The sequence below is a fragment of the Leuresthes tenuis genome, unplaced genomic scaffold (assembly GCF_036924035.1).
Source record: "Leuresthes tenuis unplaced genomic scaffold, fLeuTen1.0.hap1 SCAF_10, whole genome shotgun sequence".
NCBI classification, from domain to species: Eukaryota; Metazoa; Chordata; class Actinopteri; order Atheriniformes; family Atherinopsidae; genus Leuresthes; species Leuresthes tenuis.
This window is the reverse complement of record NW_027325364.1, coordinates 24,081,217-24,097,099: the sequence shown is the minus strand read 5'-3', so window position 1 is coordinate 24,097,099 and position 15,883 is coordinate 24,081,217. Positions and strand designations below refer to the sequence as shown.

The 15,883-nt window shown below is 42.2% G+C and overlaps 1 protein-coding gene across 1 annotated transcript; it reads right to left on the bottom strand.

The window, feature by feature from the left end:
* Nucleotides 1-12,830: 12,830 nt before the first annotated feature.
* tpbg (trophoblast glycoprotein) lies at nucleotides 12,831-15,066 on the bottom strand. The gene has a single exon (XM_072394813.1). It carries the CDS (start codon nucleotides 14,621-14,623, stop codon nucleotides 13,484-13,486), a length of 1,140 nt encoding a protein of 379 aa, XP_072250914.1. The 5' UTR covers nucleotides 14,624-15,066; the 3' UTR covers nucleotides 12,831-13,483.
* Between the last annotated feature and the right edge of the window lie 817 nt (nucleotides 15,067-15,883).

Genomic DNA, 15,883 nt, shown 5'->3' with positions numbered 1-15,883 from the left:
CAACTTAAAAGATAATATAAAATGAATGTTTTTACATATGCTGTACTCTGCCGTATCTTAAGTAAATTAGATTTTTTGGGTAACCCTGGGGTTAGCTTAAATGACATGTCAACACAACATTCACATCATCCCCTTTTAAAAGAGACTTTTTATTTATTTATTTACCAGTTGAAACGATTTCCTGAGGTCTTCTTGGAGAAGATATTTGTGAAGTAACAATGCCCCATAGTCCCGATTTCAGACCTTACCCTGCTTTGGCTGCCATCCGGTAATATTTCTGAATTACATGAAATAAATTAATCTCTGACAAACAGCTTCTCTGCGAGGCACAGAAACAATAGAAGTTGAGAGAAAAAGATGGATGCTGAGAAAGTATTGGGAAAAGTGGCACATTTTGTCTCAGGGCCGACATCCTGAAGACTACGCACACCATAATTTAACCACATACCCTTGAGAGTACCGAACTGACGCCTATTTCGACTGCCCACTCATGGATGTCTAAACCACAGAACCAGTTGTCAGATCAAATTTTCTGTTCGGGAGGATGTTTATACGAACATTGTTGAAGGGATTTGTGTGAGAGCATGATAGATTAATCCTTTTGGAGCTGCGTTTTAGTACATTCCAGTTAATTGCAAGAATTTTGGTTTTGTGAGGAGAGACTGGATTTTTGACCCAAAAAGAAAAGTGAACCTGCATTTGATCCCGCTAGGTGCGGACTATTTGACTTTCCAAAGGCTAATTGGATTTTTATCCTTCTCATCTCTGATTGGCCCATGCACAGAGGGGTAACTGGAGAAATGTAAATTGTCCAAAGAGTTGGCTTCTGGTTGGTAATGGAGGTATCATCTAATACAATTTGATATCTACAAATGAAACTCATGTTACGTAGCACTTTAAGAGTACTGCGTGTCATCTGTCGGGGGGGCTGTGTGACCTCTCGTCCACGGATATGAATCTTGTTTCATTACTCTCCAGGGCTGCTGCCAAACTGCTTTGGTGGCATGGACGCTCATCTCATTTCATACAGAGAATAGAAAATGACAACATGGAGTACAAAGGCGCGGAACGACACACTTGACAACTGGGGGCAGAGATTGTAACTGGAGAAAGGTGGACGTAAGTATTTCCACAAACACTTAGGCGCCAGAGAGTGCCAGCTTGACTGAGGTCTTGAATGTTACACATGCATGTACACATGCAGAATGCATGCATAGACACAACGAAAAAAGTTGAAACCTGAAATGAAAATATGAATATGAGTCCAAATTATAAACAAATACTTCAATATTGCCAGTAAAGAACATAGACATAAAAGATTAAGAAAAATAAAGAATGAACATGCACACATAATACCCCATTAACATCAAACTGGTTGCCATTAAAAAAAAAGATGAATAAATATTTCTCTACAACCTGTTTAGATTAATAGTTTCAACATATAATGTATGATGGTTGTTCTGCAAAACAGCCACATGGCTGTCAGGTCCACTTACAAACAGAAGATGGATGCTGCTCAGCCATCCATAACATTTTGTCACAGCAATCTGACTTGTTCCGACCTACATATATCTGACATTATACATGCCATTTTCAACATGGATTTGGGTGGAACCAAGTAGAAATGCTAACAGATTAGTCTGGATGTTGCTGAGAGAGGCCTGATTTACAGAGAGAACTACTGCAGTCTTCTGATGTGTTGATTTAAGCAACATTAGAACTACTGACCAGAAAAAGATGGAGGAAGACTCCCGGTCTGAAAACTGAAGCCAATGTAGACATGTGTCAGCAGGACCCCTGCGAGGACACCTCTGGTTGCAAAAAAAAAAAAAAAAAGGTGCAAATTGTAAACTCAGCCATCCACGACATTTTGTGACAGCAATCTGACTTGTTCACACTTACATGTCTCTGACAATATACATGCCATTTTCAACATGGCAGTAGTCTGAACTGCTGCTGTCACACAGAGGGAGAAACAGGCAGAGTAAGGGTGGTTACTGCAGCATCTGATCAGCTGTGTCGAGAAATCTGACAAGTTGTGTTTTTAGATTAACAAAGAAACACCACAGTGTGACTTTCCACCTCCTCCAAAATAATTAGCAACAGCTGCAAGTTGTTTGTTTTCTTTTTTCTCTCAGCCACTGAGCCAAGTAATTGAAAGAAAAGCTCTAAAAAGTGTTTGAGCTGTAGCCAAAGCCTCTTCTCTCTCTGACCATATATCAGCATTTTCAACCACTCCCATCCCCTGTAGTTAGTTATATCTAATGCAGCATGACGTGATAAAACTGCAACTCTAGAACGACTTAGAGTTTTGTTTGTTGGTGCAGCCTCTCTTCTGACAACAGCAGTGATGGTGCAGATTTGATGTCCTCTGGAGAAGTTAAAAGATCATGTTTTTCTCCACTCGATCACCATCATGCTGTAACGGCAGTGCAGTTAATACCTCACTTAACCGACCACTACAACCACTACACAGTGGGCGCACTATCCATCCATCCATCCATCCATCCATTTTCTATACCCGCTTAATCCATCGGTCGGGTCGCGGGGGGGCTGGAGCCTATCCCAGTGGTCATCGGGCGAGAGGCGGGGTACACACTGGACAGGTCGCCAGTCCGTCACAGTAGTGGGCGCACTAATTGAATAAGAATTGAAATGGAGATGTAACAAGACATTGAGAAAAAAAACTGTGACTTTGTTTCACTCGTTACATTATACCAATCAAGCAAATGGCCAATGTCACGTGCACACTGTGATTGTATCCATCACCGTCACTTCTGAATGAAGCATGGGGGACATTAACGGAAAAGTGACTAATGTCTATGTGACCTAATGCTGTCCCATTAACAAACTGATGAATCCATTAATGCTGCATACCTCATGTCTGACATTTGCCATGTCATTAAACACCCCACCACTCAGCCTAAAAAAGCTCAGAAAGGGCTCCAAATTCGCAGATACCCACTTGATGGGATCTAAGACAATATTGGTGGTGGTAATGTTGTGGCATTCTACTGTACAGGAAAATTACCCTACTTCTCCCTGGATCTGTTTCCTCAGTAACCATATTCCTATCAGGTCTTCAGTTATAGTTACCATTCTCAAGTCACTTACCAATTAAAGCGAGGTAGGCACTAAGCCAGAGTGGTTTTTTTTTAGTTTTTGTGAAAAGCCACCTTATGACTGACACTATCCACTGGGTGAGCAAAGTTTGGGCATGTTCTCAGTCATATCCATTCCTCTTCTCAAAGGTTGGATGAGGACAAAATGTGAAACTCAATGCTTCAAGAACAGAACTCCCAAAGTGATATCTCACTTCCTTGAACATCCTAATGGTGAACAATTAAAAAAGAAGGAAAAATTCAACCAAACATCTATTGATGTCTCAAAGATGGCACCCGCTTGGTTTCATGAAACTTGAACTTTACTTTTAAGACTCAACAAAAATAGACCCCCCGGTTGAAACCAAAATATAATAAAAAGGGAGATCATCTTAAGCAGGATGACAAATTCCTTTTTCCTCTCTTACAGCTGTAATCTGAGGAATGGGACCAGAGTTCATCTGAACACATCTTGTACCAACAGATTAATGACTAATGACAGAAGCACAACTTTCCTGTTCAGTGTAGACCTTGTTTAACTTGTTTCTTCAAAGCCTACTGGGTATTCTAATTTGAAGGAAGAACACATGACCTTGTACAGTGCTGGACCTCGTGATCAAGCTCTTTCCGGCTGTCTGACCTGCTGGTGCAGATCATTACTCACTGCAACATCCTCGGCTGAGCTATGTCATATTACCAAGTATTTAACACCGCTCCCTGTCGACCACGTGGCCTCGCAAAACAGCCACCAAATGGACTCACACGCTCTATGAACTACATCATGAAAATATTCTTCCAAAAGTATTTAAGTTCCCTCTGGCTGCTCTTTTTCTTCTGCAAAACTTTTTTGAAGTTTGAGAAAATGCACACAGTATGCAATCAAAATCAGACTAGGCTGCAGTATATTGTACATTTTTCTTTCCACTTCTGATGTCATTGGATTTTCTTTTCACTTCACACTGCAATATTAGAAAGAAACTTCACCCACAGACACAAACACAGACAGATGATTTTCAGTCCAAACTTGAGGCTGCTCCATTTCTCTGCTCTTCTGTATATCTGATTCTTCTCGTTCTCTAGGGGAACCACTTAAGCTTAACCAGATGGCAGAAATATGGTGCCTTCTTCAATGCTCAGCACTTAAGAGATAAAAGACACACATGCCACAAAGTTTACTGGACTGCTACTTCCTTGGCTGCATGCAGTACCTATCTAAAAAATCTCATCTTATTCTTTTTGAAGTTTATTCTGGTACTACAACTTTATTTTTGATGTTTTGTTTTTGTTGGCTGTGCAAAGCAATTTGAAATGCCTCTGTATGCCTTGTCTTATTTGGGTTGGGGTGGAACCAAGCAGAAATGCTAACAGATTAGAGTGGATGGGTCCATTGCTGAGGGAGTCCTGAGTTACAGAGAGAACTATTACAGTCTTCTAATGTGTTGATTTAAGCAACATCAGAACGAATCTGTAATAAGAACCAACACAACAAGTTGTAGTTTCACAGGATGACAGGAGCAGAATTGTGTCATGGTCCCTTATGTGCATCTAATCTGAGTCCAGTCGAACTTTCTTTAAAGACAGATCAAAGACAAACAAGTAAGAAAGCCCATCTCATAAGGATTTTTGAGAAGGGGGCCTTTTAATCACATTATATGATCTTCTTTAGTAGACCAAGTTAGAAAGTTCTGTTATGGAACTGCAGAAAATTCCCATTTACTTTCTATGCACTTTTACACGACTGCTTGTCATTAAGCTGAATGTGGGCCTTATATCAAGCAGCATAACCCAATATGAACCCCAGATATTTCATGTTTTGTCTCATTGATTGTGTTTCTTATTATACATTCATATTTGCATAGCATGATTGGAACTCATTCTGAAGTTGCAACAGTCAAGTTTTTACCTCTTTGGAGCCATCACTATTTTTGCTCCATTCTCGTCAGTGTTGTTGTATTTTTTGTTTTCTGATTTGACAATTTTTGTGAAAGGTGGCTGGCCAGTTCTGTGCCCTCTTCTTTCTGCCACGATTTGCTGAAGTGTGGACACAGAAACGGGTGAAGTTGCTTATATTGTGTTTTTGTCAGCTTAAGTATCAAGAATCAAAACACTTATTAGTCATTGACCACTGTAAAAAAGGCATTGTATAGAGTTATTACTGTGGGCAGAAATTTCCTCCCAAAACATTGTTCTTTGTCATATTAGAGTTGAAGAAGCCTCTGACTGAACACTCTCACACTGAACCACTGTTAGATCACTATTTTATGTTGAGGGTGTGTAGTATTTTCCAATATACTGAACTGCTTTTGAAACATTCTTCTTTTGCTCATCAGTTCCAGGGGCTCCAGAACAGTCCTCAGCACAGAGCCAGCCTTCTTTATCAGTTTGTTCAGTTTCCTTGAGTCACTGTCTCTGATGCTGCTACTCCAACAGATGGCTGCAACGCACACTGCATGCTCTGCAATATCTTGGCACATAAATTGAAGGACTTAAGGTTCCTCAATAAGAAGAGTCTACACCGTCCACACTTATAGACAGCCTCAATGATGCCTGGAAAGGCAACATTGATTTCTGGAAGTGTTCCTGAAATCAATTAAAAATTTGAGAGAAAACTTTTAATGAAAAAGTAAAATGTCACATTTTCAGTATTTGATGTGTTCTCTATGTTCTGATATGAATAAAATATTATCAAATCATTTTATTTTTTTTAATTCTAAATATCGTTGTGAATATCGCCTCAAAAAGCTTCAGATTTTTAGATGAGTACTAAAGCAGAGAGAGAGCCCAATCAAAGATACGAGATGAGAATGCCACTTGATCATTCATTCTGTGAGGAAAATCATTATTACATATCGATGTCAGAAGTAACTGAAAAACTCAAGGATCAGCAGCTAGTTTCAGAGTGAAATTGGAGTCAGGTGTTTTCGATCAATGGGTTGACAATCAAGACTGAGTGGGTGCCCTGTTTTGACAGAAGAACAGAGATCTGTCAAAGACTGATTTTCACATGGTGTTTGTGGAAGCGTATCACATAAAAAGCAGAGGACCTCTGAGAAAAATATGTTAATGTTCACGATCATGGAAAAGGTTACAAAATCACCTGAAAAAAAAGTTCACCAGACTACAGTCAGATGGATTGAGTACAACTCAATATAATAAAGTCATTCTACTATGAAGGATGGCTAAAGGATAATGAAGTGACTGTTTTGGACTGACCATTAAAGTCAGGAGACTTTAAACCAACAGTTGTTTTGGAAGCACCTGTCGGACCTTAATCACCACCGTGCAACAGGTGTACTTTGACCCTTTGTACAACTACTTTAATGATAATGATGGTTTTACACTAAAAGTGAAAGGTAGAAGTGAAAGGTAACCAATCTGTGCCCACAGGCATTACAAATAGCCACAGTGGCAATTGAGAGCTTTGTGGATCTGATTACGGGCCAGTGTGAACTCACTGATAGTGTAACTGAGCAGTGGAGCAACATGTTTTCATGTGCTCAGGCTGAAGGTGTTATCTGACCCAGATCAGGTTTCCAGACAAGCAAATCCAACCAGGTGGTAGCACTTAATCTTATCATTTAAATGTAGTTTCTTCTCGTTTTTACCAAGTTGTTCTCTGCACAAATGGTGAGCAGCAGCGTTTTGACTGATTTATTCAGTTCTGGGGATCAAGTGTTCGAATGATTCTTAACTTTCTACAGTATGCATGAACATGTAGGGATGATTAACACAACTTATGAAACTATCATGATTTTCTTTATTTCATTCATGCAGCGATTTACGAGGAAAATTTGAGCTCATACAGACACCACAGAAATCTTCTGAAGGGAACATTTTCAAAACTGCTTTTGGTGATGTTATATGTGAACAAAATATGTGTAAGTAAAAGCTTTTGCCCCAAACTAAGTTTTCAACACACCTGTTAAGATCTAAAAGTCATATTTTCTGTGTCGATCCCATGTGTTAGATGTACAGTAATATAAAAAAGTCCATCCTCTTCCAATTTAAAGATTTAAAGGGGCGGATGTGGCTCAGTTGTGAGAGTTATTGGTTGCCAATAACCTGAAGGTTGGCGGTTTGATTCCTGCTCAAAAAGATCACCTCCTTGCCATGGCCAAGGTGCCCTTGAGCAAGGCACCATACGCCCATGCTCCCTGTGCTGTGAATGGCTGCCCACCGCTCCTGTGTGTGGCATCTGTCTCCATGAGTGTGTGGCCCTGTGCATGTGTGTGTTCAATAGGTGCCAGATGCGGAGGAGTAATTTCATGTATTTCGTGTGACAATGACTACATGACAATAAAGTAATCTAAATTCTATGTATCAGGACATACTCTGGTCATTACTTGGTCTTTAAATTAGGCAAGTACTAGCTCAGATGAAGAACAATGTCATATGTTGTATAGTGTCATTATTCATTCAGCAAAACTAAGCCCAAATGCAGAAGCAGTGTGTAAAAAATGAAGTCCACCTTTACTGCTAACAGTAATAAAGTGGGCAAGTAGCAACCAGGTGTTGCTAATGAAACGTATTTGATTAATTGATCATCTGTAAATGTGAGCACCTCTATGAAGCCAAAACTTTTTCAGTTTGCTGGTCTGGAGCTTCCTGGTGTGTCTGAACACAGTGCCAAGGAGGAAAGACATCAGCAATGATCTTAGAGAAGCTGTTGTTGCTTCCCATCAATCTAATAAGAGTTCTAAGACTATTTCCAAAGTGTTTGGAGTTGATCATTTTACAGTGAGAAAGATTAATCACAAGTGTAAAACATTCTAGAAAGTTGCCAATCTTCCCATGAGTGATGTTCCAGGAAGCTCGGCCCATGGTGAGATCTGTGGAATTCTCAATTCATGAATGCAACAGGCTTGCTTGGAGAAAATGTCTTCTTTAAAAAGAAAATGGTTTGTAAAGTGGCATATGAACATTGACTGAAACAAAGTTCTTTGGACAGATGAGACCAGAGTTTAGACAAAAAAAAGCACACAATGGGTGCATATCACCACAAACACCCCATATATTACCTGCCAAGCATGGAAGCTGAGGGGTGATGATTTGGGCTTGTTTTGCACACACAGGACCTGAGCACCTTGCACTCATTGAGCTGACTATGAACTCCTCTGTATACAAAAGAAGTCCAGAGACCAATCTGTCCTGCAAGCAAAAGCTTGACCCAAACTGGGTAATGCAACAGGAAAATGATCCCAAACCCAGCAGCAAATCTACAACAGAATCAAGGTTTTGTAACGAACCACTCAAAGTCCAGACTTCAACTTTACTGAAGTGCTGTGGAGGACTTTAAGAGAGCTGTACATAAACAAATGAACTCAATGAACTGGAGCAGTGTTGTAAAGAAGAGTGGGTCAGAACTCCTCCACAACAATTTGAGAGGCAAATAATGCCATGCAGCAAACATTATGACTGCTAAAAGTGGTTCTACAAGCTCATGAAGTGTACTTTCCAAACACTGCCTCTGCATTTCTGCCTGTTTCTTAAGAAATACTGACGCAGTGTAATATGTTATGTGAGGTTGTAATGACCTAATCTGAAGACCCAGTAAGGACCGGATGGTTTATAAATATTATGTTTTAATACGTAAAACTTTAGAACTGAAAGAGGGTGTCCTTTCCATTTCGCATGACTGAATGTCTCTACACAAAATCAGAGTTGGCTGGTCTTTAAAAATGTGATGGAAAGGCTGCCGTCTGTTACAGGCTAGGTTTCAAATGGGAGTTCAGAGAAAATCTTTTGAAGGGAGACTGAGACTGGCCAATTGTTCAGCCAAGCTACTGAGTGCAGAGAAATCAAACGACAACAATCACTCATGTGTGCCTGAAAGATTGCTTGCTGCTGAGGTATCACCATGTTGAGTGAAGACATTCAAGTCATGCTGGCTAAAAATATAGGGTATGCTTTCACTGAGAAATCTTGATCTTTCAAGACTAGCTTTTTGTGACTTCAAAAAATGAAGAAAAAGAACATCTTTTCACTGAAATGTTTGCCGAGAGTTAGACAGGAAAAGGCCAGTATATTTCATAGCATTTTACATGTTAAACTATCATTCAGTGAGTTAACGCTATACAAACACACACCTTAGGTGTCCCTCAGTGGTAGCAAATCTACATTGAAAGGGAATCAGTATGTATTTTGAGATGTAACATGCTCAGTTGCACAGTTTTTTTCCTTTTGTTTCCCTCTTAGATGTGCAGAGATATCAGCATCTCCTTCCCCCGCTGCTGTTCCTGAAGCTCATGCGGCGGATGCTGCGCCGGCTCGCTTACTCGCTGAGGCCGCACTGCTGTCACCTCAGATCGGTCTTCATTTGGGAGGGTGCTCGCTCATTAAGGGTGGCGTGGCTCAACGGGAGGTAGGCCTGCACAACGCACTCGTGTACGGCATCAAAAATTCACATCACAGAAGAGCAGGACATGTCATGAGCGCCGAGGCTACAGCTGCTGCTTGAGGCGTTGATGACCAAACAGCCCAGGCCACCAAAGCCCAACATACGTAACTACTACACATCCTGTAAAGATCAGGAGCGACGATGACCTTTGAGGGTGACTGAGGGAGTTTCTGTTGCTTTCTTAATAGTCTTTGTCCACAAAATGAGCCCGACAAGAGTCGTATTTACATAGTCGGGACTATTTTCTTCCAAGGGAAAGGTCAGTGATGCAACTTGCCAGGTGTTTGTGGAGCAGCAGAGCCGGTTGGTGCGGTGAATGTAATTACGGCACAGTGGCAATATGATAACCTGCCAATCTGTCTCTCAACACAGGGAAAGTGCACTGGCATATTAAATGTGGTTCAGCAAACATGGCAGCGAACAGGGCACTGTGTATTTGTATGTGCAGCACAATGAGGAGGAGGAGTCATTTCATAACAAGCTGTGTCATCATTTCAGACTTTCAGATGTAGCTGTAATATTTTTTTCATTCTGTTCACAAGAAAAACGTCTCTTACGGTTGAAACCTTTAAAATAAGAAACGCATGTCTTGACAAAGATATATATGGCGTCCACCGGGACCGACTGTCACAGCAATCATCTCTACAGATCAATTTCAAACACTTCAGAAAATCTTGCTGTTTGACAGTGATGAGGAGCGAAACATTTGTTCTCCATGATTTTCTTGAAGGCAACATTCTCTCTGTGCCGGTGCGCCAGTTATCTCGAGGGAGGCACTGCTTTAATGGATGAAGTCGGGGAAGGGGGGAGTAATGCTACTCATTACTTACTTATTTACTTTGCTTCCACAAACTGATGGGGACGGATAGGAGTTACATGTGCATGTTTAAGGTTAGAAAACTAGCCACAGACTACAGTTTAATACTCACGGTTCCCGTAACGTGATCCAACCCAAAACTTCCTGTCAAAACGCTGTCGTCTCACATTTTTTAAGCCTGGATTGTGACACTTCTTGGTATTGCATTTATAGACAAACATTCCTTTTTCAGCAGGGACAATTTGTATTTTGTCTATGAATTGTTAATAGCTCCACTGAACTGTGCTTATCCCTCTTAGTTTTAGTTTAGAGAGAAAATCCCGAACTGATTTGAGAGGCAGGACTTTTTTTCTCTCCTTTTAATCATCGCACAGCCCCTTTGATCTTTCAGGTCTTCCTTTACATGAAAAACAAATGTGTATAAAGGACATCAAACATGCTACTTACGCACTTATGCTTTTATTGCTAATAATTTATGGGACCAAATAAGAATTCCTTGAATACGTTAACTACGTCTTGCTCCTAATACAACAAATAAGTGTACTTCTACCTTCAGGAGATTTTAATGTGGTGCTTTAACTTGCAAAGGAGTATTTTACATCATTGGATTGGTGCTTTCACTTTAGCTCCAGCATGTCACATCGGTCGGTCGAAATATGAATGACATTTATTCACCAACAGAAAACTTAAAAGATTAAAACCAGGTGCACGTGTTCCACGGGGGTTCGTTGTAATCATATTACAGAGAGAGTTAGATGACGTGTTCCAAAAAAGTCAGGCCTCATCAGATTAGGTAAAGCGCTGTCTGAATCCCAGAGCTTCCAGTATCTGGCTCTGTTTACCACCTAGAACAAACAGTGCTCATGTCTGAACATCTGCAGCTTTCGGTGAGCTTCCGGAGACTCGGCGCCTCCTCTCTGGACCTCAGCTGACACCACAAGTCAACTATCGGCTATTTAGACATCCGAGCTGCTGCGTTAACAGGCACAAAGGCAACAGCTGATGGAGCCAGAGAGGGCGTCATCAAAGAACAGCGAGCGCTCCCTGCCCTCATTAATTCTATTCTTCTTCTCCTTCAACCATTCATTCTCACCTCTCACTGTAATAATACCTGCTCTGTCAAGCGTGGCCCGAGGCGTGGCTGGATAAAATCACTTGTTAATATGAATGTGCAGAGTGTGTGAAGGGAAGGAGGAGGCCTCCTCGCTGATGGTCTCTGTGGAAACATTAGGTTGGAGGCAGGCTGCACCTGCATGTGCCTCCTGGGACAAAGACTTAAGGAGGCCTCGCTTTGGGGAATAATGCGAGTGTGTGAAGCGAGAGCATCCATTTCGAAATGAGCCTGCTACACTTACAAACAAATAATGAAGAAACCAGTGTGAACATTTTGATTGTGCCGGTGGCTGAAATAAAACCTGTCAAGCTGCACTCGGAAAGAAAAAAAGACGGCAGCTGTTACTGAACAAATGTCACCCGATGAAAAGTATTCCAGGCGGGAGGTGTGAAAGCGAGGGTGTGACGTCGCGTCTTCACCTGAACTGCTGGTGTGTTTGCTCTGGATCAAGCACCAGCCAGAGCAGACAGATAGTGCTGCCTGCTGTGATGTCAAACAGGCCTAATCAGACACATCCAGAGACAGTCCCAAAGCTGCATTTTTTTTCCAGCTGTGAAAAAAAAAATCCAACAAAAACAAAGCAGATGTGCCGCGAAGCCCGACCGCTGAGCAGCTAAATGCAGGCTTGGCACACTGTGAGGGAAATCTGTGCGCGTGTCACGCTGCTGTGGTGGACAGAGACGGAGGAGGGACATTTCTCCGTACTCTCTGCACGCAGACACAACAAACATCATTCATTTAGGCTGCGAGACAGCAACACGCACGCTATAACCCTTCAACAGGAGTACCCCGCATCTATTATTAATCCGTGCTATGCTGGACCAGCATGAAATGAAAAGCAGCTGACAGTTATTAAGCGCTTAATATGAGACACTGCTTTCCCCTCATGGATCATGCAGCAGTCCCCCTAAGCAGCGTTACGCGAAAAGCAAAAGCTAATTTCCATAATACCTCTGTGTGCCCCACGAGAATCTCGGGTTCAGTTTACCTTCATTTGCATGTGCCACAGAACATCACACACCTTTTCTTTGCAGCCGAAGCGTGTTGAAATACTTACAATATGCGCCGACATGCACGAGCTGGCTGAAGCTCTGGCACATTATTTTGGAATTTGCAGCAAAAATCTTTTCTTTTTTTTTTTTAGATTCCCAGGAGGAAGCAAATTGGAGAGGAGATAACAGCTGGCTACTATTCATCACCTACACCTCCTGATAGGAGCTCATTTAAATTCAAAGAGAACACCATGTCCTCTATTCAACTTGAGGATGAGTTTGTATCTCACCACAGCAGCTTGCTTGTTAATGAAAAAGACAACTACAAAGGAAATAAAAGTGCCTGCAATGTGGTAAAAGTTGTTTATCATGTGGCTCATGCAAGCTTTGGCCCAGCCGCAGGAATGCGTGTGTGTGCTTGTGGCCCTGAACTCCTCCGTCAAAGTCTTTGGGTCACATTCCTCAGACTGATGATTAAAAGGCCCCCCAGTCCAGAGAGATACCAGAAATCAAGCAATTTATTTAGATGAATATCTTCACAGGAAAAAAAAAAGGTGCAATCACATCCATCTAATAACTCCAGACACTATGCAGAGAACACTATAATCATTTGAAAAAGGGCACAGTCTACTGCATGTTACATATTCACATATTAAAAATGGCAAACTCAAGCGGTGTAACATCATCTCTGCAGCAGAGGCATAATGAAAAGGATGCAAGGACCAGCAGAATGTTCTCGGCAAGTATTCTTCTACCTAAAAGTCAGCGCTCTCCATCCATTCATCCCTACGTAAAAGCATAAATGGAACACATCACTCTGAGCAGCTCTCCTAAAAAAAACCCTTTGCTGCGATTCACTGTCCATGCAATGTTACGGAGAAAACACAGTTGGCATCAGAGCTGCCAGGTACATGTGCGGGACATGCGGCGGAGGCTGAAATCTGAATGGTTACTTGGAGGGTTGGGGGATTAGGGGCAACGGAGGAAGACTTTCATGCAGATCTTAAGAGCACAGTCATTTGACATCTCACTGCAGGGTCCCACATAGTGTCCCATCCCCCCTTACACGTCCGAGTTGATGCTCAGGTTGGCCAAACGTGGGTCAGAGTTTATCTCGTACCTGTAATGGTACCCTTCCATGTGGTCCCTACAAGCATCCCGGATGTTGTATATCCATTTCTTAATACCCTTTCTGTTCAGATAGAGCACCAGCAGGAAAATGACGCAGATCAGGGCCAGCACCAGTCCAAGGAACACATAAGAGGTCTCCAGCACACCCTCCATGTCGGTTGAGCACTTCAGCTGCGACTTCTCCACGTGCAGCAGGGGCTGGTGTCTCAGGACATCTGGGTCTGTGCAGGTCAAGTTCTGTGCGTCCACCACCTGAGTGGAGTTTTTCAGCCACGTCAGCATGTTGTCGATGAAGCAGTTGCAGCGCCAGGTGTTACCCGCCAGCCGGATTTGGAGGCCAGGCTTGAGGCTGAACTCCGCCAGCGAGGTGGCGGGCAGATCCTTCAGGCTGTTGTTTCTCAGGTCGAGGTCACGCAGCGGGGGCTGCTTCAGAGTCAAGTTCTGGATGGTGACGAGCGAGTTGTTCTGCAGGCTGAGGCTGATCAGGTTGGAGAGGCTGGTGAAGGTCCCATGTGGAAGAAACGCCAGGTCATTGTTGGACAGGTCCAAAGTGGTCAGCTGGAGAAAATCTGCACTGTGTAGAATATCTAAGACCAAATCTCCAAATGAATCATTATGAATGGATCGGCTGAGGTTTAAGAGCTGCAGTTTACTGTCGTGGGGGAAAGCTCTGTCACTGAAAGTCTGGATTCTGTTGTTACTCAGGTCCAGCTGCGTCAGGTTTGGCAAATTCACAAATACCATCTTATCCACATGCTCCACCTCATTGCCACTGAGATCAAGATCTGTTAGGAATTCCAGGCAGATAGGGAAAGAGGACTCACTTATATTGGAAATGTTGTTTCCAGTGATGAACAGGAATTTGGTTTTGGCTGGAATGTTATATGGAATCGCGTCCAAGTCCTGGTTTTGGCATTTCACAGTTTCCGAGGTACACAAACATTTGTCCGGACAGCCGTGACAAGACAGCACGAACGCGAGGAAATAAAGCAAATGCATCGTACCACACTTTTGCCGTTTATTTCTGACCTCTCCGTGGCTGGACCCGCGCGACGTGCTCAACAGGCGCATCTTGGATTGAAGAAAATCCGCGTGAGCGGAACGTGCGTAATGATTGCTTTTCAACAAGTCACCGCCTTGTCTTCCCGCGGGGAACAAAGTTTCTCGACAGCGTTTCCCACCTTTATCCTTTCGGAAACTGCTCCCAGTTGCCACTCCATTCAACTACCCCCACACCATACTTGGGAGAAGATATGTCTACATTTCAAAGAAGAAGCCCGCAAACTTATACTGTCTTCCTCGCTTGTTTTCCAGAGCCTCGGTTTTTTAAAAGAGGGCACACGATATTTTTTTTACAGTCACAGCCAAAACAAGAACAGAGCGTAGACTCGGCAAACAACTCACTCGGGCTACTGTGTTCGAGACAGACAAAGCCCTCTTTCTCCCGGAGGAGAAATATATCACATACGCACTTCCAGCTTGCCTCTCTTCAAATCGCAGGGAGTTAGGAGGGAGAAACCAAACCCAGCAGCAGCACCGTGAACTACAGCTCGAGGAGGGACCATACCATTATTCAACAATAGGAGGGTGAACAGAAAACCCACACAAGTTTCACCTAAGCGTAATCTAAAGTTTTCCACATATGTTGTTGCATAAAGGAAATCGTTTTGATGAACCTCAAAATTAAGTCTCCATCAAATATATTGTATCTTTTAGAACACGTCGACTTCATATAATGTTGTTTGACATGGGAAAATTGATTTTCTTGGGGGGATGCCTGTGGGTGCACCATTTTGATTTATAGGCTTATCATAAGATGCAAATGGGGGTTTGTGCAGTTCAGTACAAATCTAATAAGTCTCTGGAACCCACAGATAGCCTGACAGAACCAAGATGCCCAAATAAAAGTGTTAAAAGAAGCACATAAATGTGATGTACTGAAAATGTCACATTAAGGAAACCATATTTACTGCTGCTTGTGTGGAAAGCCTGAGCTCCTTTCAGGATTTGTGGGTGTTATAGGCGTGTGTAAGTCATCTGCAACATTGCAGAAAAAACTTGATCAAACACAGAACTACACAGACAACAACCTCGAAAAAATAGCCAAGAAAACACAAAGTGTCATCATTTGCTTCGCTCAGACTGAAAGACAAAAGGTTTCAGTGGAAGTGAGAGAAATTAGATCATCAGATCATTTCTCAACAATTCAAACGCTTGGTTAAAAAGAAAGAATGCTGAAAACATTTGTAATGTGATATCTACTGAGAAATCAGATCAATATTATATAACAGTGATGATTCAATAACATTATTTGATCAAACAAAGATCAGG